This window comes from Coregonus clupeaformis, unplaced genomic scaffold, assembly GCF_020615455.1.
Source record: "Coregonus clupeaformis isolate EN_2021a unplaced genomic scaffold, ASM2061545v1 scaf0114, whole genome shotgun sequence".
Taxonomy (NCBI): domain Eukaryota; kingdom Metazoa; phylum Chordata; class Actinopteri; order Salmoniformes; family Salmonidae; genus Coregonus; species Coregonus clupeaformis.
In genome coordinates this window covers 729,450-757,021 of record NW_025533569.1, presented here as the reverse complement: position 1 = coordinate 757,021, position 27,572 = coordinate 729,450, and the positions used below count along the sequence as shown (strand labels likewise).

At 42.7% G+C, this 27,572-nt stretch overlaps 1 protein-coding gene across 1 annotated transcript in view; it reads left to right on the top strand.

The window, feature by feature from the left end:
- The first annotated feature begins 1,297 nt into the window (after positions 1 to 1,297).
- LOC121561487 (mucin-5AC-like) overlaps positions 1,298 to 27,572 on the top strand; it is a 35,218-nt gene continuing 8,943 nt past the window's right edge. Inside the window, exons 1-26 of the mRNA XM_045213490.1 lie at positions 1,298 to 1,322; positions 1,805 to 2,066; positions 2,351 to 2,465; positions 2,794 to 2,884; positions 2,981 to 3,087; positions 4,504 to 4,720; positions 4,822 to 4,947; positions 5,358 to 5,475; positions 5,574 to 5,712; positions 6,263 to 6,373; positions 6,517 to 6,586; positions 6,804 to 6,941; positions 7,045 to 7,209; positions 7,326 to 7,420; positions 7,651 to 7,777; positions 7,888 to 8,143; positions 8,381 to 8,433; positions 8,718 to 8,818; positions 9,781 to 9,932; positions 10,011 to 10,149; positions 10,496 to 10,606; positions 10,846 to 11,025; positions 11,158 to 11,397; positions 11,478 to 11,634; positions 11,751 to 11,879; positions 13,325 to 13,475. Of these exons, the coding sequence (XP_045069425.1) occupies positions 1,298 to 1,322; positions 1,805 to 2,066; positions 2,351 to 2,465; positions 2,794 to 2,884; positions 2,981 to 3,087; positions 4,504 to 4,720; positions 4,822 to 4,947; positions 5,358 to 5,475; positions 5,574 to 5,712; positions 6,263 to 6,373; positions 6,517 to 6,586; positions 6,804 to 6,941; positions 7,045 to 7,209; positions 7,326 to 7,420; positions 7,651 to 7,777; positions 7,888 to 8,143; positions 8,381 to 8,433; positions 8,718 to 8,818; positions 9,781 to 9,932; positions 10,011 to 10,149; positions 10,496 to 10,606; positions 10,846 to 11,025; positions 11,158 to 11,397; positions 11,478 to 11,634; positions 11,751 to 11,879; positions 13,325 to 13,475 (3,575 nt within the window). The remainder of the gene's footprint in view (positions 1,323 to 1,804; positions 2,067 to 2,350; positions 2,466 to 2,793; positions 2,885 to 2,980; positions 3,088 to 4,503; positions 4,721 to 4,821; positions 4,948 to 5,357; positions 5,476 to 5,573; positions 5,713 to 6,262; positions 6,374 to 6,516; positions 6,587 to 6,803; positions 6,942 to 7,044; positions 7,210 to 7,325; positions 7,421 to 7,650; positions 7,778 to 7,887; positions 8,144 to 8,380; positions 8,434 to 8,717; positions 8,819 to 9,780; positions 9,933 to 10,010; positions 10,150 to 10,495; positions 10,607 to 10,845; positions 11,026 to 11,157; positions 11,398 to 11,477; positions 11,635 to 11,750; positions 11,880 to 13,324; positions 13,476 to 27,572) is intronic.

Below are 27,572 nucleotides of genomic sequence, written 5' to 3'. Positions count from 1 at the left end.
CAGTCAAAAAGTTATTGACATCAAATGGAACGACCCTTCTACAAGAATAGTGATATAAGGACATGAGATGGTGGAGCAACATTCCACAGCACCACATAATCACATTGTGCATTACAACAATACTAATGGCATTTTGAAAACGTTTTGTGTTAATAAATCAGTTCATTAGTAATGTAACCAAGGGTTTTCCTTCATATCGAGTCATGAGCAATATTGCCGTTGTGTGTAAAAACTTTTTGTGATAAGAGAAACAATACGAAATTGTAGCCTCAGTGTAAGGACAAATAGAGTGAATCAGTAATCACTCTTGTCATAGGAACACACCTGCAGTGTGTTATGTTGGTCTATTGAATGAGTCATAAGAAGATAAACCAAACAAATAAACACAAACACTTTATGACCTGTTTTGGTGTTTATTCAGTCCATTTACAGTATTTTTTATAAATAAATAAAATAAATCCAATAGATAATTAATGTAATAATAATGGTTATGGTCATTGTCAATGACAGTGTCTCCTGAATGAATGGTCAGGGCTATATCCTCCTGGGTTGTGGCTCATCTTAAGACTAGGTTGACACATAGGTTTGGTTTATTTTGTTGGTCACGATAAATATTGGAACTTGGTCACAAGGTAAACAAATCTAGGAACCACTTGTTCATTACAACTTTTTCTCTGCAATTAGAAAATGGGGTTTAAATCTCTCATACTGGTATGAGAGGGCCATGAAATCCTTGGGACGAAGCCAACCCTTCTGCCACACCTTTACGTCCAGAAGAACCTTCCCTTCACTCAGGTAGTATAAAGCCAAGATCCAAGCTGAGTACCTTTCTCATACCACCTGTGTTCACTACCCAGAGGATCACCATGGGGACAACACAGACACCCACATGGGTATTAATATGGATGGCACTGGCGATTGGTTTAACTGCCTCTCAAAGTGGTAGGTAGAATCCATGATTTTGTTTTACATGAAACCTTGTACTTTAGTGTTGACAGGGCTAAACTGTATGTTACTGTATGTCATAGCGCTCTCACAATAGCTCCAATGTTTATCTAATTGGACAGCCTAACAATGAGGGAAAATTTGACAAAGCTCAGTCCTGCCTTTATGTGCCTTTAAGCATGAGTTATGGTTGTTGAATAGGTAAATGTAGGATTGGCAAGAGAACTACATAACAGAGCCTGAAATACACAGGATTCCACAATGATTTACAGTAAAAGCTTCATGCAACTTATTAACATACATTTTGATTTCAGAGGATACATTAAAGGCCACAGTTAACATCATCCCCTCAATGTCAAGGATACCTGAGATTGCAGGTAAGCTTCATAATACATGTGCTATACAGATGTGTAAGCCCTGAGGATGATGACAGTGATTAACACTGCAGCCTTACATATCCACAGACAATGGTGAAAGGACAATAACCATGATGGAGACAGTCATAGCAAGTAGTGCAACAGGTTTTGTGGATTAGCTGTTGTCGCAAAGCAAGAAGTAGCCTAGCTAATTCATTTATTGTTCAAGTTCATAAACTTGATAGAGATTAGATGTACTTTGAAAGTCTTGGTTTTTTAGTTCATAAGTACTCGTTACACAATTTAAACATGGTGAGTGAGTGAGGACAATCTAGCAATCAACCAATGGACTCCTAGTTAAAAGCAAAATCTAGATCCTACGAGGGACAAAAATGGGAAATATATCTGCTCCCTGTAGTCTACTCATTTATTTCTCTGTATCTAAAGATAAAACCTGCTGAATTGTATTCTATCATAGCTGAATTGGTTGTCGTTTTCCCCAGGAGTGAGTCCTATACATAATGGCCAGGTCTGCAGTACATGGGGTAACTACCACTTCAAGACCTTTGACGGAGAAATCTTTCAGCTCCCCTCCACCTGCAACTATGTTGTGACCTCACTGTGCCATAGCAGTTATGAGGATTTCAACATCCAGATGAGGCGGCAGGTGGTGGACAACCAGCCCACCATTAGCAAGATCACCATGAAGCTGGATGGCACAGTGGTGGAGCTATCCAAGGGTTCCGTTGTTGTTAATGGGAATAAGTAAGTTCCTCCAGAATGTGTCATGTAGCTGTATTTCTCAATCAGTGCTCAGTGCTCAAGTAGTTGGATGTCATATTGGTCTCCCAGTGGCTTTGACTTAAAAGATGAGACCCCACCTTGTACTGTGTAACTATGCTCAAGCACACATTTACAGTGATAGAGATGAGAATGTTGTTTTAAAACTACCAATTAAAATGTCATAAAATGATGTCAATTGAGCTAATTGAAAATGGGTTGATCTAAGTTATAGTTGAATCTAATGCTTTGTCTTCCTCTTCCTCCAGTGCCACCTTACCATTCAGCCAGTCTGGTGTTCTCATTGAAGAGACTCCCTCCTACATCAAGATCAAAGCAAAACTGGGATTGGTAGCCATATGGAACCAGGAGGATTCCTTCTTGGTAGTACAACAATATTATATATTATATGAATATTTCTGTTGTGGATGTCAGAGCTAGGTTTTTGCAGTGTGGTCAATGTCTGCATTTGATGGCCTGTGCTGTGGTGGGCACTTGGAATGACTGTGGGCACTTGGAATGACTGTTTTAACAGCAGTTTACATCATCTTAACAACAGTTAAGGTAGTCCTAATCTGTAGTAATTTTAAGGAATAGGTTGTATCTGCTGTTAATGTTAGTTTTGTTAGAGTCATTAGCCGTTTTTGTCGAGTGTTGTGCGGTTATGGAGGTAATCTGTCGCCCTAAAACTTCTAATGATCTGCTATTTCAGGTGGAGATGGACATCAAATTCAGAAACAAGACCTGTGGTCTATGTGGAGATTTTAATGGAGTTCAGCAATTTGATGAGTTCTATAGACATGGTACATTTCACTGACGCTATCAACATATCAACCTTAGCCTATTATTTGGAATACAGTTGACATTCAACAATAACTGGGTTTATTTTTATGCCAAAGGAATGAAATTGTCCCCTGTCGACTTCGGAATCATCTGGAAATTGGATGGTCCAACTGAAAGCTGTACTGAAAACACACTGCCTTCAAATCAGAAATGCCCCAATGTGGTAGGTTAATCTTCATGGCTTATGATAAAAATTGGGTTATTGGTAAGGCTGCTGTGTACTCAACAACATGTACAGTGGGGTCCAAAACTATTGACTCCCTTGATAAAGATGAGCAAAAATCACTGTATACTGCTACAGTATGTTGTATGCTAAAAAATTTAAATTTTTTATTCTTTTATACTAATACAATTGCTCAGAATTTTTTTTTTTCTCCAAAAGGCAGAGTTTAAAATTCTTGATACCCCTGTTTTCAATACCTTTCAATACCTCACCTTGCGAGGATAACAGCACTGAGCTTTTTTCTAAAATGTTTTGTGAGTTGGAGAACACATTGTGAGGGATTTTAGACCATTCCTCCATACAGAATCCTTCCAAATCCTTGATATCCTTTGTCTGTGCTTATGTACTGCCCTCTTCAATTCAAACCACAGATTTTCAATAGGTGTCAAGTTCAGGGACTGAGATGGCCAATGCAAAATGTTGATTTTGAGGCCAATTAAGTATTTATTTGTGGCTTTTGATGTGTGCATAGGGTTATTGTCTTGGTGGAAGATCAAAATATCCCCATAACATTAATAATCCACCCCCCAATCCAAGTGCCAATGCCATTTAGTTCACTGGCCATTCACACCAGTGGTGGGTTTGGCGTCGAAATGAGAATGCATGAGCAGAAAAGAACCCCATACTTACTGTAAAATATGGTGGTGTATCTTTGATGTTATGGAGTTATTTTGCTTCCACTGGTCCTTTTTTGTGAAGGTCAACGGCATCATGAACTTTACCCAGTACCAGGACCTTTTAGCCAAAAACCTGGTTGCCTCTTCCAGGAAGCTGAAACTTGGCCACAAGTGGGTCATCCAGCAAGACACTAACCCCAAGCACATATCAAAATCCACAAATAAATTATTTATTGGCCACAAAATCAACATTTTGCAATGGCCATCTCAGTCTCGGGATTTGAAACCCATTGAAATCCTGTGGTTTGAATTAAAGAGTACAGTCCATAAGCGCAGACGAAGGATATCAAGGATCTGGATGGATTCTGATGGAGGAATGGTCTAAGATCCCTCCTATTGTGTTCTCCAACTCATAAAACATTTTAGAAAAAGGCTTGTTGCCGTTATCCTCGCAAGGTGAGGTATTGAAATATATTGAAAACAGGGGACTCAATTATTTTGACCGCTACCTTTTTGAGATTGTTTTTTATTACTTGTTAAACAATATCTCTTTCTCTGAGCAATTGTATTAGTATAAAATAATGTATTTTCCCAATTTTCCTTTGCATTCAATATAGCTCAGTATTTGAATAATTTATTTCATACAGTCATTTCTGCTCATCTTTATCAAGGGTGTCAATCATTTTAGACTCCACTGTATATGTCCTAATTATAACATCTCTCTGTTTTTGTTTAATAGAAACCAGTTTGTGAGCAGTTGCTCTCCGGTCCTGCCTTCAGCAGCTGTAAGGACTTGTTGGCCATTGACTCATTTGTTGAGGCCTGTGTTTCTGACCTGTGCAACTGTGATAACAGCACCAAGTCCTTCTGCCTGTGCAACACCATCTCAGAGTACTCCCGCCAGTGTGTTCATGCAGGCGGGAAGCCCAAACAATGGAGGACTGAACAGTTCTGCTGTAAGCATGCCGTTACTCTATCAACATTCAAACCGCACATTGGTCAGTTGGTTGATAAAAATGTAACATACTAATATTTTGAAATAAACGTATCTTTGCAGATAAGACATGCCCCTTCAACATGGAGCACCAGGAGTGTGGAAACCCCTGTGTTGACACCTGCTCCAACCCTGAGAGAGGCCAGCTGTGTGAGGAACACTGCTCAGATGGCTGCTTTTGTCCTCCAGGTAGGCAGACATATTTAAATGTTCTCTGCATATCCTCTTCTACAAATGCATTGGGATGTAGCAGACTGTATACTGATATAATGCAAAACAACTGATCCCATATTGTTGACTGGACTATGTTGCCCTACAAAGGCAACTACAAATGTTGTCAAAACTCTTTGATATATTGTAATGGCCAGATACTGAATATTATCTGATTAATGTGTCATTTCGTTTCCTGAATAGAATATCAGAATATATGATCAGAATATATCATGGAGTTTCAGAAATTGCTCTCTGTCTAGACAGAAAAAGACTTCAAAGTCAGATTTTGCAGTAAAAAGAAAAACGTAGTTACTGCGTTTTACCTTTGTAGGGAGGTATGTTGGGAGGGAGACACATAATAAACACATGTACGCTCTCACCCAAAGGCACCGTTTTTGATGACGTTAACAAGAATGGTTGTATCGCCTTGAATCAATGCTCATGCCTCCACAATGGAAAAACCTACGCACCAGGAGAGTCTTTTTCAAGCACTTGTAAAGATTGGTAAGAAACCCAGGCTAAGAATTCTGACTTGAGTCTAAAAGTTATTCCAGGGGTGACAATTTGTAAGTTCCATTGAATAATTGATATTTTGCCCTTAGCTCCTGTGGTGGTGGTCAGTGGAAGTGTGCGGACAAGGACTGTCCTGGCACCTGCGCTGTGGAGGGAGGATCCCACATCAACACCTATGATGGAAAAGCCTACACCTTCCATGGGGACTGCTCTTATGTTCTGACCAAGGTCAATATGCAGTTTCCTCACCAAAGACCTGTGTGCATCAATCTCATTCACATAAAAAACATGTTAAAACTTCCCAACTTCTTTTGTAGTTATTATGTCTGTATTACATATTTTTCTCCAGCTTCTTTACTTTTATTCTGACAAATCCAGTTTTTATGATGACAATTAAAATCAAACTATATAGAACAGGGCTCTCCAACTTTATTCCTGGAGTGCTACTGTCCTGTAGGTTTTCACTCAAACCCTAATTTAGTGCACCTCATTCTAATAATTAGCTGGTTGATGAGCTGAATCAGGTTAGTTAGAACTGGGGATGGAGCAAAAACCTACAGGAGAGTAGCTCTCCAGGAACAGAGTTGGAGAGCCCTGATATAGAACAACACTATTAATCTTGCATCCATTTATTTATTTATGAAGAAATGTGGGTTCTTCATGTTTACTCTGTCTCTTGTTTTACACTGAGATATTCCATTTTCAGAAAGATTCACAAGGATATTTCCTTTTATTGAGGCAAGTATTTTGTGACAACTTATTCATGTTATTTTTTCAGGACTGTGATGGGATGCAATTCACTGTACTGGGTGATGTGGTGCAGTGTGGGCTTTCTGACAGTGAGACTTGTCTAAAGGTTGTTACCCTGTCCCTCTCAGAAGGAGCCACTGTAAGTATTAATTGACTGACATGCTCTCAACCTTTGACTGCAGTGGAAGTTTATTTTCTCCAAATGTTGTTAAGTTTTAGGTTTGAATGTATTCTTTTAATATACTGAATAAACATATGGATACACAATGCCCCTCTATGCAGGTGATCAACATACAACCCAATGGAAAAGCCTTTGTAAATGGAATCTATTCTCAGCTGCCCTTTTCTGCTGGTAAGTTACAGTTGCACAATAAACATACAGTACTATCAATGTAGTCATGACTAGGCATACATGAAACTTGTGTCCTACAGTTAAAGCACATAATTGTATGGGGAATACATAAGGATAATTGGGAATGTCGTAATGGTGATGTAGCTATATCATTCAACACTGACACATATTTTACTTAACGTCATAATGCTCCATCTTCCCACTTTGTTCCTTATAGCTGGAGTAACCATTTTCAGAGCCTCCTCATTTTTCATCATTGTCCAGACCACCTTTGGCCTCCAGTTGGAAATCCAACTCTCACCAATCATGCAGGTCTATATTGCTGCAAGCACCGTTTGGAAGCAGAGAACTTGTGGTATGTCTCATCATCCGTTGACCAACCACCACATTCCACTGAGGTGTTCATGTTCTGGGAATGATTTATTTTCCCTGTATATAAATACATGTTCATCCTACAGGTCTTTGTGGAAACTTTAACAACAACCAAGGAGATGATTTCAAAGTCCTGAGTGGAGTGACTGAGGGCACAGCCATTAGTTTTGCAAACACCTGGAAAACACGAGCCAGCTGCCCAGACATCAAGAGTAGCTTTGAAAGCCCCTGCAGTTTAAGTCTTGACAATGGTAGCTGCATGTTTTAATACCTTTCCATGTCAGTTTTAAATGTTATGGAGAATGGTGCAAGTGTTTCTTAAAGTCAGCCTAACTATTTCCTCTGGTTTATTTTTTCTCTATTTCAGAGAAATATGCCCAGCACTGGTGCTCTCAGCTGGCTGATCCTAAAGGGTTGTTTGCTCCGTGCCACGCAGCGATAAGCCCAGACATGTACAAAGAAGTGAGACCCTTTCACCATACTATTCATTTCTGACAATTTCCTTAGCATAGCTAATACACAAATGCATGTAACATGTAATGCCAGCTATTATGGGGCAATTGAGAATTACGTTGCTTGCTGTTAAATATTGTTTATTTGCTAAGTATTTGTGCATATTATGCACACACAATTAACACAAACTATTGTACAGTATAGTATGGATGCTGTTCTGACTGTGGTTCTCTATTCAGAACTGCATGTACGACAGCTGTAACTGTGAGAAGAGTGAGGACTGCATGTGTGCTGCCGTGTCCTCTTATGTCCACGCTTGTGCTGCCGAGGGCATCCAGCTCAGCGGCTGGAGAGACACTATCTGCAGTAAGTGACAATACCACACCATAATACCTAAGAAGATGTGCAAATTGTGGGAGAATAAGATACAAATATTATAAATATTTACAACTAACACTAATTGTTGCCATCCCCAGCCAAATACTCCACCTCGTGCCCTAGCACCATGGTCTACGCCTACAGCATAAAAAGCAGTGATCGCTCCTGCCGCTGCTACAGCGACGCTGACTTTACCTGTTCAATCACTTTCGAGTCTGTGGATGGGTGTGTCTGTTCTGAGGGAACCTACCTGGATGATGAGGGCAAGTGTGTTCCACCAGCCAGCTGCCCTTGTTATTACAAGGGCTCAGTGGTGTCCCCTGGAGAGGTCATCAGCAAGGATGGAACCATGTGGTATGGACCGAGATATTTACCTACCTATACTCAAACTCTATATCAATGTATTTCACTACACAATGTAAAAAAACACTGAACTGTTGCTCGGTTGCTTGCTTTTCTGCTAATATTTAGTGAACACCTTTTATTGTAAAGGCATATTTTTTCAAACTTTATGAACCAAGAGCCTTAGGCCTTGCTTTCCTGTAGTGAGTATAGGGACATTCAAGTACCATTAACATTATTTTATTTCAGCACCTGCAAGGAGGGCAAACTCCGCTGTATTGGAGATTCACCTGATCAGCCATGTAAGTCCATGTATATAAATTGTCAAAACAACTCACAATTTTGAGCTATTGTACTGTGACAGGCAACACTGCATTTGAATATAAGTCTGTTCTTTTAATGGCACTATGCCAAATCCTACATACATATATGGTGTGTGGTAATAGTATGCTATTGGCAACAGAACCAGGCTATGTGCATGTTGAAATATAATATCTCTCCATCCTAGTACACACTTTACACAGCATATTGATTTTGTGAAAGACACAACAGAGTCATGATACATTAATTAACTTTATTTTCACAGCATGTGTTGCACCAATGGTTTTCTTCAACTGCTCCAATGCAAGCCCAGGAATAAGAGGGTTAGAGTGTCAGAAGAGCTGCAATATTCTGGATATGGCCTGTGTGAGTCCCCTATTCACCTTGTCTCCAGGCTATTACGCACAGTACATATAAACCTGTGTACAAAACATTAAGAACACCTTCCTAACATTGATATTAATACACAATCTGTCTCAAGGCTTAAAAATCCTTCTTTAACCTGTCTCCTCCTCTTCATCTACACTGATTGAAGTGGATTTAACAAGTGACATCAATAAGGGATCAATGCTTTCACCTGGTCAGTCCATATCATGGAAAGAGCATGTTCTTAATGTTTTGTACACCCAGTCATCTAATTCCCTTAGGATTGTGAATTAAAATCGAGTGTAAAATATAAACATTACGTTTTTATTTTATTGTTACAATTAACATACAAATAATTATTATTTTTATTAATTTTTTTTTTGTGTGAAAAATATATAACAAAAAATTGTAAAGTGGTTGTCCCACTGGCTATCATAAGGTGAATGCACCAATTTGTAAGTCGCTCTGGATAAGAGCGTCTGCTAAATGACGTAAATGTAAATGTAAACATATAGTGAACCTCGTCTCCAGGCTATTGCACACAGCACATATAAGCTTGGTACATCAACGATTCAAATGTGGCCTTAATGGGAGTGACCATATAATTCTATGGGAGTGACTTTATTGAGTAAAGTATTTGTCATCATTTAATTTTAGCGAATCACACGACTGCGAGGCGTGGCTCTGTGCTTGTGTTGTGCTAGTGTATGGGGGAGGGCTAGGGGGATGTTGTTGTGGGAGATGATTGGTTGGTAGATTAAGCCAATTACGCCAACGCCTATATGCTTGGAGTTTCTCCCAGTCTTTCTGTATTGGATAATGGCTAACAAAGGCCCAGTTTGACCTTTCGGTCCACCAGACTCCTCACACATTTGGGCGGAACTTTCTGGAAACCAGATTAACATATAGTTAACACCATTTGTACACAGTAGATTTTCAAATCAATAATTTTTACTTTACAGATCAGCACAGAGTGCATATCAGGCTGTATGTGTCACTCTGGACTGGTAGCCAATGGAAAAGGAGGATGCATCAAGCCAGACCTTTGTCCTTGTTCTCACAATGGAGCCACTTACCAACCAGGAGACAGCATCAAGGTCGACTGCAATACCTGGTAAGCTCATCTTGCCTCAGTTGGGGTTTTAAACCAACGAAGACTTCAGTCTGATATATCTGTTTTTGCCACTTTCAGCACATGTAAAGACAGAAAATGGCAGTGCACAACAAACCTGTGTCATGGAACCTGTGCCATTTATGGAGATGGCCACTACATTACTTTTGATGGGAAACGATTCACTTTCGAAGGAGACTGTGAATACACTCTTACAAAGGTATGCTTGCAGGGTAACTTGATAGTCTAACTGATCAACACCAATATTATAATACTTTTTTTTATTGGTCAAGTATTAATACATGCTGACCAATAAGGGTTTGTGTTTACTTTTTTAAGGTATGTACTGTAGGCGTTTCTGGGGAGTTTGAAAAGCAACATTTGAAACTGGACATTATCTACTGTTGCTTTGTGGAAGCTGCTATAGCATTCCCAACAAGCTGAACCTTTTCACTATTCCAATGATTGACTTACTGCATGTGTGGTTGGAGATAATGTACCATCCACCAAAATACTGTGTTGGCTGTTGTTAAATGTATGACTGAAATTGAGTCTACCTTAAACAGGACTACTGTGGTAACAACAATGCCAACGGCAGCTTCAGAGTCATCACTGAGAACGTCCCTTGTGGAACAACAGGCACCACCTGCTCCAAGGCCATCAAGCTCTTCCTGGGGGTAACTAGATTCCTGCTTCCTGCCTGGCACATACCATTGCTGAAGCCAAGACTACTACCATTCATTCATTCATACATACAGTACATACATACATCATACTATAAAGCATACTAAACAGAATACATAAATCAAAGCTTCATGAGGCAAAAATATAGCATAAATTATAACATAAGGAGTAATTAGATGAATTAATATCTTAATAACTATACACTCAAACTATTTTTTTAAATCTCTTTCAGAACAATGAATTAATCCTGACAGAAGGAAACTACCAAGTTGTTGAGAGAAATTCAGGGGAGGCGGTTCCCTACCAGATTCGCACAATGGGCATCTACCTTGTGATTGAAGCAAATAATGGTTTGATTCTCATGTGGGACAGGAAAACAAGCATGTTCATCAAACTTAACCCACAGTTCAAGGTACATTTGAACTTTGATTGAATTACATATTAGATTTGTAAATATGTTTCTAGTATTCCATCAAATGATATTCACAAGTCTGTTATGACTCCTTTTATCACTCAACTGAATCTAATGCTATGTCCTATTCAGGGACATGTCTGTGGTCTGTGTGGAAACTATGATGGCAACGCAAACAATGACTTCACCACCAGGAGCCAGGCAGTTGTTGTCAAGCCTCTAGACTTTGGAAACAGCTGGAAAGTCTCTGCAAGCTGCCCCGATGCAAAGACCAAAAGGAGCCCCTGTATTGCCAACCCTTACAGGCAGTCTTGGTCACAGAAACAGTGCAGCATCATACAGAGCAACGTTTTCACAGACTGCCATTCTAAAGTAAGTTAAGACTTTAGTTGTTCACTGAATGTTTTGGAATTTGATATGATCATGTCGACTAAATTCTGTTTTCCAATTAGGTGGACCCCTCTCCTTTCTACGATGCTTGTGTGACAGACTCATGTGCTTGTGACAGTGGTGGAGACTGTGAGTGTTTCTGTACCGCTGTGGCAGCTTATGCAGAGGCCTGTAATGAGGCTGGAGCCTGCATAGCCTGGAGAAGCCCACAAATCTGCCGTGAGTCTCTAAATGTTCAACTCATTTAAGTGCTGACATAAAAATAGACTTAATCCAGTCAGTTTAAACCGAATTGAAGACAATACTTACAGAGAGCTTTTGTCCACCACATACAGCACTGTTCTGTGATTACTACAACCCCCCTGGAGAATGTGAGTGGCACTACAAGGCATGTGGAGCTCAGTGTATGAAGACCTGCAGGAATCCCTCCGGGAGCTGCTCCACTCAGATACCACCTCTTGAAGGTACAGTAGACATTCATTTAGGATCTATTTTGGGAAACAACAATTTTCCATAACAAATCAAATCAAATGTTATTTGTCATATGCGCCGAATACAACACCGTGAAATGCTTACTTACAAGCCCTTAATCAAGAAATAGAGTTAAGAAAATATTTGCTAATTAAGCTAAAGTAAAAAATAAAATAAAAAGTAACACGTTAAGATTGCATAACAATAACAAGGCTATATACAGGGGGTACCGGTACCGAGTCAATGTGTGGGGGTACAGGTTAGTCTAGGTAATTTTAACCACTGTAGGTAGGGGTAAATAGTCCGGGTGGCCATTTGATTAATTGTTCAGCAGTGTTATGGCTTGGGGGTAGAAGCTGTTAAGGAGCCTTTTGGACCTAGACTTGGCGCTCCGGTACCGCTTGCCATGCAGTAGCAGAGAGAACAGTCTATGACTTGGGTGGCTGGAGTCTTTGACAATTGTATGGGCATTCCTCTGACACCACCTAGTATATAGGTCCTGGATGGCAGGAAGCCTGGCCCCAGTGATGTATTGGGCCTTACGCACTACCCTCTGTAGGGGATGCCGAGCAGTTGCCAAACCAGGCTGTGATGCAACCGGTCAGGATGCTCTCGATGGTGCAGCTGTATAACTTTTTGAGGATCTGGGGACCCATGCCAAATCTTTTCCGTCTCCTGAGAGGGAAAAGGTGTTGTCGTGCCCTCTTCACGACTGTCTTGGTGTGTTTGGACCATGATAGTTTGTTGGTGATGTGGACACCAAGGAACTTGAAACGTTCGACCTGCTCCACTACAGCCCCGTCGATGTTAATGGGGGCCTGTTCGGCCCACCTTTTCCTGTAGTCCACGATCATCTCCTTTGTCTTGCTCACATTGAGGGAGAGGTTGTTGTCTTGGCACCACACTGCCAGGTCTCTGACCTCCTCCCTATAGGCTGTCTCATCATTGTTGGTGATCAGGCCTACCACTGTTGTGTCGTCAGCAAACTTAATGATGGTGTTGGAGTCGTGCTTGGCCATGCAGTCGTGGGTGAACAGGGAGTACAGGAGGGGACTAAGCACGCACTCCTGAGGGGCCCCGGTGTTGAGGATCAGCGTGGCAGATGTGTTGTTGCCTACCCTTACCACCTGGGGCGGCCCATCAGGAAGTCCAGAATCCAGTTGCAGAGGGAGGTGTTTAGTCCCAGGGTCCTTAGCTTAGTGATGAGCTTTGTGGGCACTATGGTGTTGAACACTGAGCTGTAGTCAATGAACAGCATTCTCACATAGGTGTTCCAGTTTTACAATCATCAAATATTTAGAAGAATAACTGTCTGAGGTCATTTGAGATATTCTTTATTTTTCACTCAGTTTCTATTCCCTGTGTTTCTTCACCATATCCCTCTATCAATCAATTGCTTTTTCATCATTAATATTCATACATTTTTCTTCTTCTTTAGGTTGCTATCCAAAATGTCCTCCTGCTCAACCCCTATTTGATGAAGATACAATGCAATGTGTGGAGAAGGAGCAGTGTGGCTGCTATGGCACAGATGGAAAACACTACAATAATGGAGAAAAAGTACCGACCACAGAAAACTGCCAGACATGGTATGCCTTTAGTAATACAGAGAATTTTGGTCTTCCCTAAAATTGTGAACACCGTAACTGTGTTTGAATGTCAAGAATGAAAGTACAATTGTAAATGTTTCTTTTTCCAAAGCTATTGTAATTCCGTGACAGTGGACTGCAAATACGATGAACAAGGTATAAATGGATCCTTAAACTAAAACAACAACACATAAATTATTTATTCAACATTCCAGTACCCTAAAATATATCTTACCCTTTCAGCTTGCACTTGCACCTACAATGGGAACAAATACCCCAATGGACATACCATCTATCACACCACAAATGGGCACGGCAGCTGTATCACAGCCGTTTGTGGGAAGAATGGAACCATACACAGGGACATGTACCCATGTTCAACTCCAGCTCTTTACAGCTCATCCAACTCCATCTACTGTTCCTACCTCTACTCCATCCTCTACATTGACAACAACTGTCTTTACTTTCTCAACACCACACAACTGGTGGGTACCTGAGACTGAGACTTGAATGACTAGTGAATTAGTTGTTGTATGAAGTTATGTGAAATGTAAAAACTACAGCAGGTATCTTTTGCGATAAAAATGGCTAAGAACACTGCTAATTATGCACCTAAATTACATGTTTTTACACAATTTAAAATGGTTTGTTTGTTTTAAACTGTTATGTAATCCCTGTCTCTATAGAACCAGCCACAACTTCAACAGAGACAACACCGTATCCAACATCCTTTACTACAACATGTGGCTATCCATGTGTATGGTCACAATGGTTTGATACCACATTCCCTACACTTGGAACTCCAGGAGGAGACTCTGAAACCTACAACAACATAAGAGCAGAGGGACACGATATATGTGAGAAGCCAAGCAAGATTCAATGCAGAGCCGAGAAGTACCCAAATGTTAGCATAAGCCAAGTGGGCCAAGTGGTTCTGTGTAATGTTGCAGAAGGTTTGACTTGCAGAAATGAAGACCAGTCAGGCCCATTCCCACTGTGCTTTAACTACCAAGTTCGAGTCCTCTGCTGTGATGAAAATCTTTGCACATCTAAGCCTACAACTATTGCACCAACAACTGCAAGGCCACCTTTTGCAACACAAACAACTACAACAGAAACCACCTCCACTATATCAACAACCACATTGACTACAAAAACCCCTAATTGCACAGTTTGTGAGTGGTCACCTTGGTATAATGTGGACTATCCTCAATTTGGTCCTGGGGGTGGCGACAATGAATCAATTAAAAAGATTATACAATCTGGAAAAGATATTTGTGAAAAACCAGTGGATGTCATGTGCCAAGCAGTGCGATATCCAGGGGTCCCATTGTCTGAATTAGGACAGAAGGTAGAATGTAATACAGAGGTTGGACTAATATGCCAGAACAAAGATCAAGGCATTCCTCCAATATGCCTTGACTATGAAATTAAGGTGAAGTGTTGTAAGACTGTGAAATGTCACACTACAACACATACCATTCCCCTGCCTACAACAATGTCAACATCCACATTACCTACAACAACAAGTAAACCAATGACAATCACTACTCCTCCAACCTCAACTCAACCTCTAACCACAACTACAACTCCTACCACTACTCCAACACCCACAACTACAATCTTAACATCGACTGCTCCACCTACCACACCAACAACAGTTCCTCCTAACACTACTCCAAAACCCACTACAAAGACCTCAACATCGACAGTTACATCTAAAACTAAAACAACTCAGCCTACCAGCCATACTCCAGCTCCAACCACTACTCCTACATCAACCTCAACAGGAGTAAAACCTACCCACTGTAGTGGTGAAGAAACATGTGTGTGGTCAGACTGGATCAACCTTGGTCAGCCAACCTCTGGATCTGAAGGTGGAGATAATGAATCCATTAAGAACATCATTGCTGCTGGTTATCACATTTGCTCATCTCCAGAGGCAGTTGAATGTAGAGCAAAACAATACCCTGGACTTCAGATCTCTCAGCTTGGCCAAGACGTGACTTGCAATCCATCCGTTGGACTGATTTGTAACAATAATAAGCAAGGTCTTCAGCAAAAGTGCTTTGATTATGAGATTCGAGTGAAATGTTGTCAATGTGGAACCACAACACACATCCCAACCACCACAACAACAACAGTTCCTGGAACCACTACTCCTACACCCACTACTACAACCTCAACATCGACAGCTCCACCTACAACAAAAACAACAACTAAGCATCCCAGCCCCAGTCCTAATACAACTCCAACCACTACTCCTACATCAACTTCAACAGGAGTAACAACTACCCACTGCAGTGGTGAAGAAACATGTGTGTGGTCAGACTGGATCAACCTTGGTCAGCCAACCTCTGGATCTGAAGGTGGAGATAATGAATCCATTAAGAACATCATTGCTGCTGGTTATCACATTTGCTCATCTCCAGAGGCAGTTGAATGTAGAGCAAAACAATACCCTGGACTTCAGATCTCTCAGCTTGGCCAAGACGTGACTTGCAATCCATCCGTTGGACTGATTTGTAACAATAATAAGCAAGGTCTTCAGCAAAAGTGCTTTGATTACGAGATTCGAGTGAAATGTTGTCAATGTGGAACCCACAACACACATCCCAACCACCACAACAACACACAGTTCCTCGAACCACTACTCCTACACCCACTACTACAACCTCAACATCGACAGCTCCACCTACAACAAAAACAACAACTCAGCATCTCAGCCCCACTACAACTCCAACCACTACTCCTACATCAACCTCAACAGGAGTATCAACTACCCCCTGCAGTGGTGAAGAAACATGTGTGTGGTCAGACTGGATCAACCTTGGTCAGCCAACCTCTGGATCTGAAGGTGGAGATAATGAATCCATTAAGAACATCATTGCTGCTGGTTATCACATTTGCTCAGCTCCAGAGGCAGTTGAGTGTAGAGCAAAACAATACCCTGGACTTCAGATCTCTCAGCTTGGCCAAGACGTGACTTGCAGTCCATCCGTTGGACTGATTTGTAACAATAATAAGCAAGGTCTTCAGCAAAAGTGCTTCGATTATGAGATTCGAGTGAAATGTTGTCAATGTGGAACCACAACACACATCCCAACCACCACAACAACAACAGTTCCTGGAACCACTACTCCTACACCCACTACTACAACCTCAACATCGACAGCTCCACCTACAACAAAAACAACAACTCAGCATCTCAGCCCCACTACAACTCCAACCACTACTCCTACATCAACCTCAACAGGAGTAACAACTACCCACTGCAGTGGTGAAGAAACATGTGTGTGGTCAGACTGGATCAACCTTGGTCAGCCAACCTCTGGATCTGAAGGTGGAGATAATGAATCCATTAAGAACATCATTGCTGCTGGTTATCACATTTGCTCATCTCCAGAGGCAGTTGAATGTAGAGCAAAACAATACCCTGGACTTCAGATCTCTCAGCTTGGCCAAGACGTGACTTGCAATCCATCCGTTGGACTGATTTGTAACAACAATAAGCAAGGTCTTCAGCAAAAGTGCTTCGATTACGAGATTCGAGTGAAATGTTGTCAATGTGGAACCCACAACACCCATCCCAACCACCACAACAACACACAGTTCCTGGAACCACTACTCCTACACCCACTACTACAACCTCAACATCGACAGCTCCACCTACAACAAAAACAACATCAGCATCCCAGCCCCACTACAACTCCAACCACTACTCCTACATCAACCTCAACAGGAGTAACAACTACCCCCTGCAGTGGTGAAGAAACATGTGTGTGGTCAGACTGGATCAACCTTGGTCAGCCAACCTCTGGATCTGAAGGTGGAGATAATGAATCCATTAAGAACATCATTGCTGCTGGTTATCACATTTGCTCATCTCCAGAGGCAGTTGAGTGTAGAGCAAAACAATACCCTGGACTTCAGATCTCTCAGCTTGGCCAAGACGTGACTTGCAATCCATCCGTTGGACTGATTTGTAACAATAATAAGCAAGGTCTTCAGCAAAAGTGCTTTGATTATGAGATTCGAGTGAAATGTTGTCAATGTGGAACCACAACACACATCCCAACCACCACAACAACAACAGTTCCTGGAACCACTACTCCTACACCCACTACTACAAACCTCAACATCGACAGCTCCACCTACAACAAAAACAACAACTAAGCATCCCAGCCCCAGTCCACTACAACTCCAACCACTACTCCTACATAAACCTCAACAGGAGTATCAACTACCCCCTGCAGTGGTGAAGAAACATGTGTGTGGTCAGACTGGATCAACCTTGGTCAGCCAACCTCTGGATCTGAAGGTGGAGATAATGAATCCATTAAGAACATCATTGCTGCTGGTTATCACATTTGCTCATCTCCAGAGGCAGTTGAATGTAGAGCAAAACAATACCCTGGACTTCAGATCTCTCAGCTTGGCCAAGACGTGACTTGCAATCCATCCGTTGGACTGATTTGTAACAACAATAAGCAAGGTCTTCAGCAAAAGTGCTTCGATTACGAGATTCGAGTGAAATGTTGTCAATGTGGACCCACAACATCCATCCCAACCACCACAACAACAACAGTTCCTGCAACCACTACTCCTACACCCACTACTACAACCTCAACATCGACAGCTCCACCTACAACAACAACAACTCAGCATCTCAGCCCCACTACAACTCCAACCACTACTCCTACATCAACCTCAACAGGAGTAACAACTACCCACTGCAGTGGTGAAGAAACATGTGTGTGGTCAGACTGGATCAACCTTGGTCAGCCAACCTCTGGATCTGAAGGTGGAGATAATGAATCCATTAAGAACATCATTGCTGCTGGTTATCACATTTGCTCAGCTCCAGAGGCAGTTGAATGTAGAGCAAAACAATACCCTGGACTTCAGATCTCTCAGCTTGGCCAAGACGTGACTTGCAATCCATCCGTTGGACTGATTTGTAACAACAATAAGCAAGGTCTTCAGCAAAAGTGCTTTGATTACGAGATTCGAGTGAAATGTTGTCAATGTGGAACCACAACACCATCCCAACCACCACAACATCAACAGTTCCTCGAACCACTACTCCTACACCCACTACTACAACCTCAACATCGACAGTTCCACCTACAACAAACAACAACTCAGCATCTCAGCCCCACTACAACTCCAACCACTACTCCTACATAAACCATCAACAGGAGTAACAACTACCCCCTGCAGTGGTGAAGAAACATGTGTGTGGTCAGACTGGATCAACCTTGGTCAGCCAACCTCTGGATCTGAAGGTGGAGATAATGAATCCATTAAGAACATCATTGCTGCTGGTTATCACATTTGCTCAGCTCCAGAGGCAGTTGAATGTAGAGCAAAACAATACCCTGGACTTCAGATCTCTCAGCTTGGCCAAGACGTGACTTGCAGTCCATCCGTTGGACTGATTTGTAACAACAATAAGCAAGGTCTTCAGCAAAAGTGCTTCGATTATGAGATTCGAGTGAAATGTTGTCAATGTGGACCCACAACATCACATCCCAACCACCACAACAACAACAGTTCCTCGAACCACTACTCCTACACCCACTACTACAACCTCAACATCGACAGCTCCACCTACAACAAAAACAACTCAGCATCTCAGCCCCTACTACAACTCCAACCACTACTCCTACATCAACCTCAACAGGAGTAACAACTACCCCTGCAGTGGTGAAGAAACATGTGTGTGGTCAGACTGGATCAACCTTGGTCAGCCAACCTCTGGATCTGAAGGTGGAGATAATGAATCCATTAAGAACATCATTGCTGCTGGTTATCACATTTGCTCAACTCCAGAGGCAGTTGAATGTAGAGCAAAACAATACCCTGGACTTCAGATCTCTCAGCTTGGCCAAGACGTGACTTGCAGTCCATCCGTTGGACTGATTTGTAACAACAATAAGCAAGGTCTTCAGCAAAAGTGCTTGATTACGAGATTCGAGTGAAATGTTGTCAATGTGGAACCACAACACACATCCCAACCACCACAACAACAACAGTTCCTGGAACCACTACTCCTACACCCACTACTACAACCTCAACATCGACAGCTCCACCTACAACAAAAACAACAACTAAGCATCCCAGCCCCACTACAACTCCAACCACTACTCCTACATCAACCTCAACAGGAGTAACAACTACCCACTGCAGTGGTGAAGAAACATGTGTGTGGTCAGACTGGATCAACCTTGGTCAGCCAACTTCTGGATCAGAAGGTGGAGATAATGAATCCATTAAGAACATAATTGCTGCTGGTTATCACATTTGCTCATCTCCAGAGGCAGTTGAATGTAGAGCAAAACAATACCCTGGACTTCAGATCTCTCAGCTTGGCCAAGACGTGACTTGCAATCCATCCGTTGGACTGATTTGTAACAATAATAAGCAAGGTCTTCAGCAAAAGTGCTTCGATTATGAGATTCGAGTGAAATGTTGTCAATGTGGAACCACAACACCCATCCCAACCACACACAACAACAACAGTTCCTCGAACCACTACTCCTACACCCACTACTACAACCTCAACATCGACAGCTCCACCTACAACAAACAACAGCTCGGCATCCCAGCCCCACTACAACTCCAACCACTACTCCTACATCCACCTCAACAGGAGTAACAACTACCCACTGCAGTGGTGAAGAAACATGTGTGTGGTCAGACTGGATCAACCTTGGTCAGCCAACCTCTGGATCTGAAGGTGGAGATAATGAATCCATTAAGAACATAATTGCTGCTGGTTATCACATTTGCTCATCTCCAGAGGCAGTTGAATGTAGAGCAAAACAATACCCTGGACTTCAGATCTCTCAGCTTGGCCAAGACGTGACTTGCAATCCATCCGTTGGACTGATTTGTAACAACAATAAGCAAGGTCTTCAGCAAAAGTGCTTCGATTACGAGATTCGAGTGAAATGTTGTCAATGTGGAACCACAACACACATCCCAACCACCACAACAACAACAGTTCCTCGAACCACTACTCCTACACCCACTACTACAACCTCAACATCGACAGCTCCACCTACAACAAAAACAACTCAGCATCCCAGCCCCACTACAACTCCAACCACTACTCCTACATCAACCTCAACAGGAGTATCAACTACCCACTGCAGTGGTGAAGAAACATGTGTGTGGTCAGACTGGATCAACCTTGGTCAGCCAACCTCTGGATCTGAAGGTGGAGATAATGAATCCATTAAGAACATCATTGCTGCTGGTTATCACATTTGCTCATCTCCAGAGGCAGTTGAATGTAGAGCAAAACAATACCCTGGACTTCAGATCTCTCAGCTTGGCCAAGACGTGACTTGCAATCCATCCGTTGGACTGATTTGTAACAACAATAAGCAAGGTCTTCAGCAAAAGTGCTTCGATTACGAGATTCGAGTGAAATGTTGTCAATGTGGACCCACAACACACATCCCAACCACCACAACAACAACAGTTCCTGGAACCACTACTCCTACACCCACTACTACAACCTCAACATCGACAGCTCCACCTACAACAAAAACAACAACTCAGCATCTCAGCCCCACTACAACTCCAACCACTACTCCTACATCAACCTCAACAGGAGTAACAACTACCCACTGCAGTGGTGAAGAAACATGTGTGTGGTCAGACTGGATCAACCTTGGTCAGCCAACCTCTGGATCTGAAGGTGGAGATAATGAATCCATTAAGAACATCATTGCTGCTGGTTATCACATTTGCTCATCTCCAGAGGCAGTTGAATGTAGAGCAAAACAATACCCTGGACTTCAGATCTCTCAGCTTGGCCAAGACGTGACTTGCAATCCATCCGTTGGACTGATTTGTAACAATAATAAGCAAGGTCTTCAGCAAAAGTGCTTCGATTATGAGATTCGAGTGAAATGTTGTCAATGTGGAACCACAACACACATCCCAACCACCACAACAACAACAGTTCCTGGAACCACTACTCCTACACCCACTACTACAACCTCAACATCGACAGCTCCACCTACAACAAAAACAACAACTAAGAATCTCAGCCATACTACAACTCCAACCACTACTCCTACATTAACTTCAACAGGAGTAACAACTACCCACTGCAGTGGTGAAGAAACATGTGTGTGGTCAGACTGGATCAACCTTGGTCAGCCAACCTCTGGATCTGAAGGTGGAGATAATGAATCCATTAAGAACATCATTGCTGCTGGTTATCACATTTGCTCATCTCCAGAGGCAGTTGAATGTAGAGCAAAACAATACCCTGGACTTCAGATCTCTCAGCTTGGCCAAGACGTGACTTGCAATCCATCCGTTGGACTGATTTGTAACAATAATAAGCAAGGTCTTCAGCAAAAGTGCTTCGATTATGAGATTCGAGTGAAATGTTGTCAATGTGGAACCACAACACACATCCCAACCACCAACAACAACAACAGTTCCTGGAACCACTACTCCTACACCCACTACTACAACCTCAACATCGACAGCTCCACCTACAACAAAAACAACAACTCAGCATCCCAGCCCCACTACAACTCCAACCACTACTCCTACATCAACCTCAACAGGAGTAACAACTACCCACTGCAGTGGTGAAGAAACATGTGTGTGGTCAGACTGGATCAACCTTGGTCAGCCAACCTCTGGATCTGAAGGTGGAGATAATGAATCCATTAAGAACATCATTGCTGCTGGTTATCACATTTGCTCATCTCCAGAGGCAGTTGAATGTAGAGCAAAACAATACCCTGGACTTCAGATCTCTCAGCTTGGCCAAGACGTGACTTGCAATCCATCCGTTGGACTGATTTGTAACAATAATAAGCAAGGTCTTCAGCAAAAGTGCTTCGATTATGAGATTCGAGTGAAATGTTGTCAATGTGGAACCACAACACACATCCCAACCACAACAACAACAACAGTTCCTGGAACCACTACTCCTACACCCACTACTACAACCTCAACATCGACAGCTCCACCTACAACAAAAACAACAACTCAGCATCCCAGCCCCACTACAACTCCAACCACTACTCCTACATCAACCTCAACAGGAGTAACAACTACCCACTGCAGTGGTGAAGAAACATGTGTGTGGTCAGACTGGATCAACCTTGGTCAGCCAACCTCTGGATCTGAAGGTGGAGATAATGAATCCATTAAGAACATCATTGCTGCTGGTTATCACATTTGCTCATCTCCAGAGGCAGTTGAATGTAGAGCAAAACAATACCCTGGACTTCAGATCTCTCAGCTTGGCCAAGACGTGACTTGCAATCCATCCGTTGGACTGATTTGTAACAATAATAAGCAAGGTCTTCAGCAAAAGTGCTTCGATTACGAGATTCGAGTGAAATGTTGTCAATGTGGACCCACAACACACATCCCAACCACCACAACAACAACAGTTCCTCGAACCACTACTCCTACACCCACTACTACAACCTCAACATCGACAGCTCCACCTACAACAAAAACAACAACTCAGCCTACCAGCCATACTCCAGCTCCAACCACTACTCCTACATCAACCTCAACAGGAGTAAAACCTACCCACTGTAGTGGTGAAGAAACATGTGTGTGGTCAGACTGGATCAACCTTGGTCAGCCAACCTCTGGATCTGAAGGTGGAGATAATGAATCCATTAAGAACATCATTGCTGCTGGTTATCACATTTGCTCAGCTCCAGAGGCAGTTGAATGTAGAGCAAAACAATACCCTGGACTTCAGATCTCTCAGCTTGGCCAAGACGTGACTTGCAATCCATCCGTTGGACTGATTTGTAACAACAATAAGCAAGGTCTTCAGCAAAAGTGCTTCGATTACGAGATTCGAGTGAAATGTTGTCAATGTGGAACCACAACATACATCCCAACCACCACAACAACAACAGTTCCTCGAACCACTACTCCTACACCCACTACTACAACCTCAACATCGACAGCTCCACCTACAACAAAAACAACAACTCAGCATCCCAGCCCCACTACAACTCCAACCACTACTCCTACATACACCACAACAGGAGTAACAACTACCCCCTGCAGTGGTGAAGAAACATGTGTGTGGTCAGACTGGATCAACCTTGGTCAGCCAACCTCTGGATCTGAAGGTGGAGATAATGAATCCATTAAGAACATCATTGCTGCTGGTTATCACATTTGCTCAGCTCCAGAGGCAGTTGAATGTAGAGCAAAACAATACCCTGGACTTCAGATCTCTCAGCTTGGCCAAGACGTGACTTGCAATCCATCCGTTGGACTGATTTGTAACAACAATAAGCAAGGTCTTCAGCAAAAGTGCTTCGATTACGAGATTCGAGTGAAATGTTGTCAATGTGGACCCACAACATCACATCCCAACCACAACAACAACAACAGTTCCTCCAACCACTACTCCTACACCCACTACTACAACCTCAACATCGACAGCTCCACCTACAACAAAACAAAGTCGGCCTCCCAGCCCCGCCTACTACAACTCCAACCACTACTCCTACATACACCACAACAGGAGTAACAACTACCCACTGCAGTGGTGAAGAAACATGTGTGTGGTCAGACTGGATCAACCTTGGTCAGCCAACCACTGGATCTGAAGGTGGAGATAATGAATCCATTAAGAACATCATTGCTGCTGGTTATCACATTTGCTCATCTCCAGAGGCAGTTGAATGTAGAGCAAAACAATACCCTGGACTTCAGATCTCTCAGCTTGGCCAAGACGTGACTTGCAATCCATCCGTTGGACTGATTTGTAACAATAATAAGCAAGGTCTTCAGCAAAAGTGCTTCGATTACGAGATTCGAGTGAAATGTTGTCAGTGTGGAACCACAACACACATCCCAACCACCACAACAACAACAGTTCCTGGAACCACTACTCCTACACCCACTACTACAACCTCAACATCGACAGCTCCACCTACAACAAAAACAACAACTAAGCATCCCAGCCCCACTACAACTCCAACCACTACTCCTACATCAACCTCAACAGGAGTAACAACTACCCACTGCAGTGGTGAAGAAACATGTGTGTGGTCAGACTGGATCAACCTTGGTCAGCCAACCTCTGGATCTGAAGGTGGAGATAATGAATCCATTAAGAACATCATTGCTGCTGGTTATCACATTTGCTCATCTCCAGAGGCAGTTGAATGTAGAGCAAAACAATACCCTGGACTTCAGATCTCTCAGCTTGGCCAAGACGTGACTTGCAATCCATCCGTTGGACTGATTTGTAACAATAATAAGCAAGGTCTTCAGCAAAAGTGCTTTGATTATGAGATTCGAGTGAAATGTTGTCAATGTGGAACCACAACACACATCCCAACCACCACAACAACACAACAGTTCCTGGAACCACTACTCCTACACCCACTACTACAACCTCAACATTGACAGCTCCACCTACAACAAAAACAACAACTAAGCATCCCAGCCCCACTACAACTCCAACCACTACTCCTACATCAACCTCAACAGGAGTAACAACTACCCACTGCAGTGGTGAAGAAACATGTGTGTGGTCAGACTGGATCAACCTTGGTCAGCCAACCTCTGGATCTGAAGGTGGAGATAATGAATCCATTAAGAACATCATTGCTGCTGGTTATCACATTTGCTCAACTCCAGAGGCAGTTGAATGTAGAGCAAAACAATACCCTGGACTTCAGATCTCTCAGCTTGGCCAAGACGTGACTTGCAATCCATCCGTTGGACTGATTTGTAACAATAATAAGCAAGGTCTTCAGCAAAAGTGCTTCGATTATGAGATTCGAGTGAAATGTTGTCAATGTGGAACCACAACACACATCCCAACCACCACAACAACAACAGTTCCTGGAACCACTACTCCTACACCCACTACTACAACCTCAACATCGACAGCTCCACCTACAACAAAAACAACAACTCAGCATCCCAGCCCCACTACAACTCCAACCACTACTCCTACATCAACCTCAACAGGAGTAACAACTACCCACTGCAGTGGTGAAGAAACATGTGTGTGGTCAGACTGGATCAACCTTGGTCAGCCAACCTCTGGATCTGAAGGTGGAGATAATGAATCCATTAAGAACATCATTGCTGCTGGTTATCACATTTGCTCAACTCCAGAGGCAGTTGAATGTAGAGCAAAACAATACCCTGGACTTCAGATCTCTCAGCTTGGCCAAGACGTGACTTGCAATCCATCCGTTGGACTGATTTGTAACAATAATAAGCAAGGTCTTCAGCAAAAGTGCTTTGATTATGAGATTCGAGTGAAATGTTGTCAATGTGGAACCACAACACACATCCCAACCACCACAACAACAACAGTTCCTGGAACCACTACTCCTACACCCACTACTACAACCTCAACATCGACAGCTCCACCTACAACAAAAACAACAACTAAGCATCCCAGCCCCACTACAACTCCAACCACTACTCCTACATCAACCTCAACAGGAGTAACAACTACCCACTGCAGTGGTGAAGAAACATGTGTGTGGTCAGACTGGATCAACCTTGGTCAGCCAACCTCTGGATCTGAAGGTGGAGATAATGAATCCATTAAGAACATCATTGCTGCTGGTTATCACATTTGCTCAACTCCAGAGGCAGTTGAATGTAGAGCAAAACAATACCCTGGACTTCAGATCTCTCAGCTTGGCCAAGACGTGACTTGCAATCCATCCGTTGGACTGATTTGTAACAACAATAAGCAAGGTCTTCAGCAAAAGTGCTTCGATTACGAGATTCGAGTGAAATGTTGTCAATGTGGAACCACAACACACATCCCAACCACCACAACAACAACAGTTCCTCGAACCACTACTCCTACACCCACTACTACAACCTCAACATCGACAGCTCCACCTACAACAAAAACAACAACTCAGCATCCCAGCCCCACTACAACTCCAACCACTACTCCTACATACACCTCAACAGGAGTAACAACTACCCACTGCAGTGGTGAAGAAACATGTGTGTGGTCAGACTGGATCAACCTTGGTCAGCCAACCTCTGGATCTGAAGGTGGAGATAATGAATCCATTAAGAACATCATTGCTGCTGGTTATCACATTTGCTCAACTCCAGAGGCAGTTGAATGTAGAGCAAAACAATACCCTGGACTTCAGATCTCTCAGCTTGGCCAAGACGTGACTTGCAATCCATCCGTTGGACTGATTTGTAACAATAATAAGCAAGGTCTTCAGCAAAAGTGCTTCGATTATGAGATTCGAGTGAAATGTTGTCAATGTGGAACCACAACACACATCCCAACCACCACAACAACAACAGTTCCTGGAACCACTACTCCTACACCCACTACTACAACCTCAACATCGACAGCTCCACCTACAACAAAAACAACAACTCAGCATCTCAGCCCCACTACAACTCCAACCACTACTCCTACATCAACCTCAACAGGAGTAACAACTACCCACTGCAGTGGTGAAGAAACATGTGTGTGGTCAGACTGGATCAACCTTGGTCAGCCAACCTCTGGATCTGAAGGTGGAGATAATGGATCCATTAAGAACATCATTGCTGCTGGTTATCACATTTGCTCAACTCCTGAGGCAGTTGAATGTAGAGCAAAACAATACCCTGGACTTCAGATCTCTCAGCTTGGCCAAGACGTGACTTGCAATCCATCCGTTGGACTGATTTGTAACAATAATAAGCAAGGTCTTCAGCAAAAGTGCTTCGATTATGAGATTCGAGTGAAATGTTGTCAATGTGGAACCACAACACACATCCCAACCACCACAACAACAACAGTTCCTGGAACCACTACTCCTACACCCACTACTACAACCTCAACATCGACAGCTCCACCTACAACAAAAACAACAACTAAGCATCCCAGCCCTCACTACAACTCCAACCACTACTCCTACATCCACCTCAACAGGAGTATCAACTACCCACTGCAGTGGTGAAGAAACATGTGTGTGGTCAGACTGGATCAACCTTGGTCAGCCAACCTCTGGATCTGAAGGTGGAGATAATGAATCCATTAAGAACATCATTGCTGCTGGTTATCACATTTGCTCATCTCCA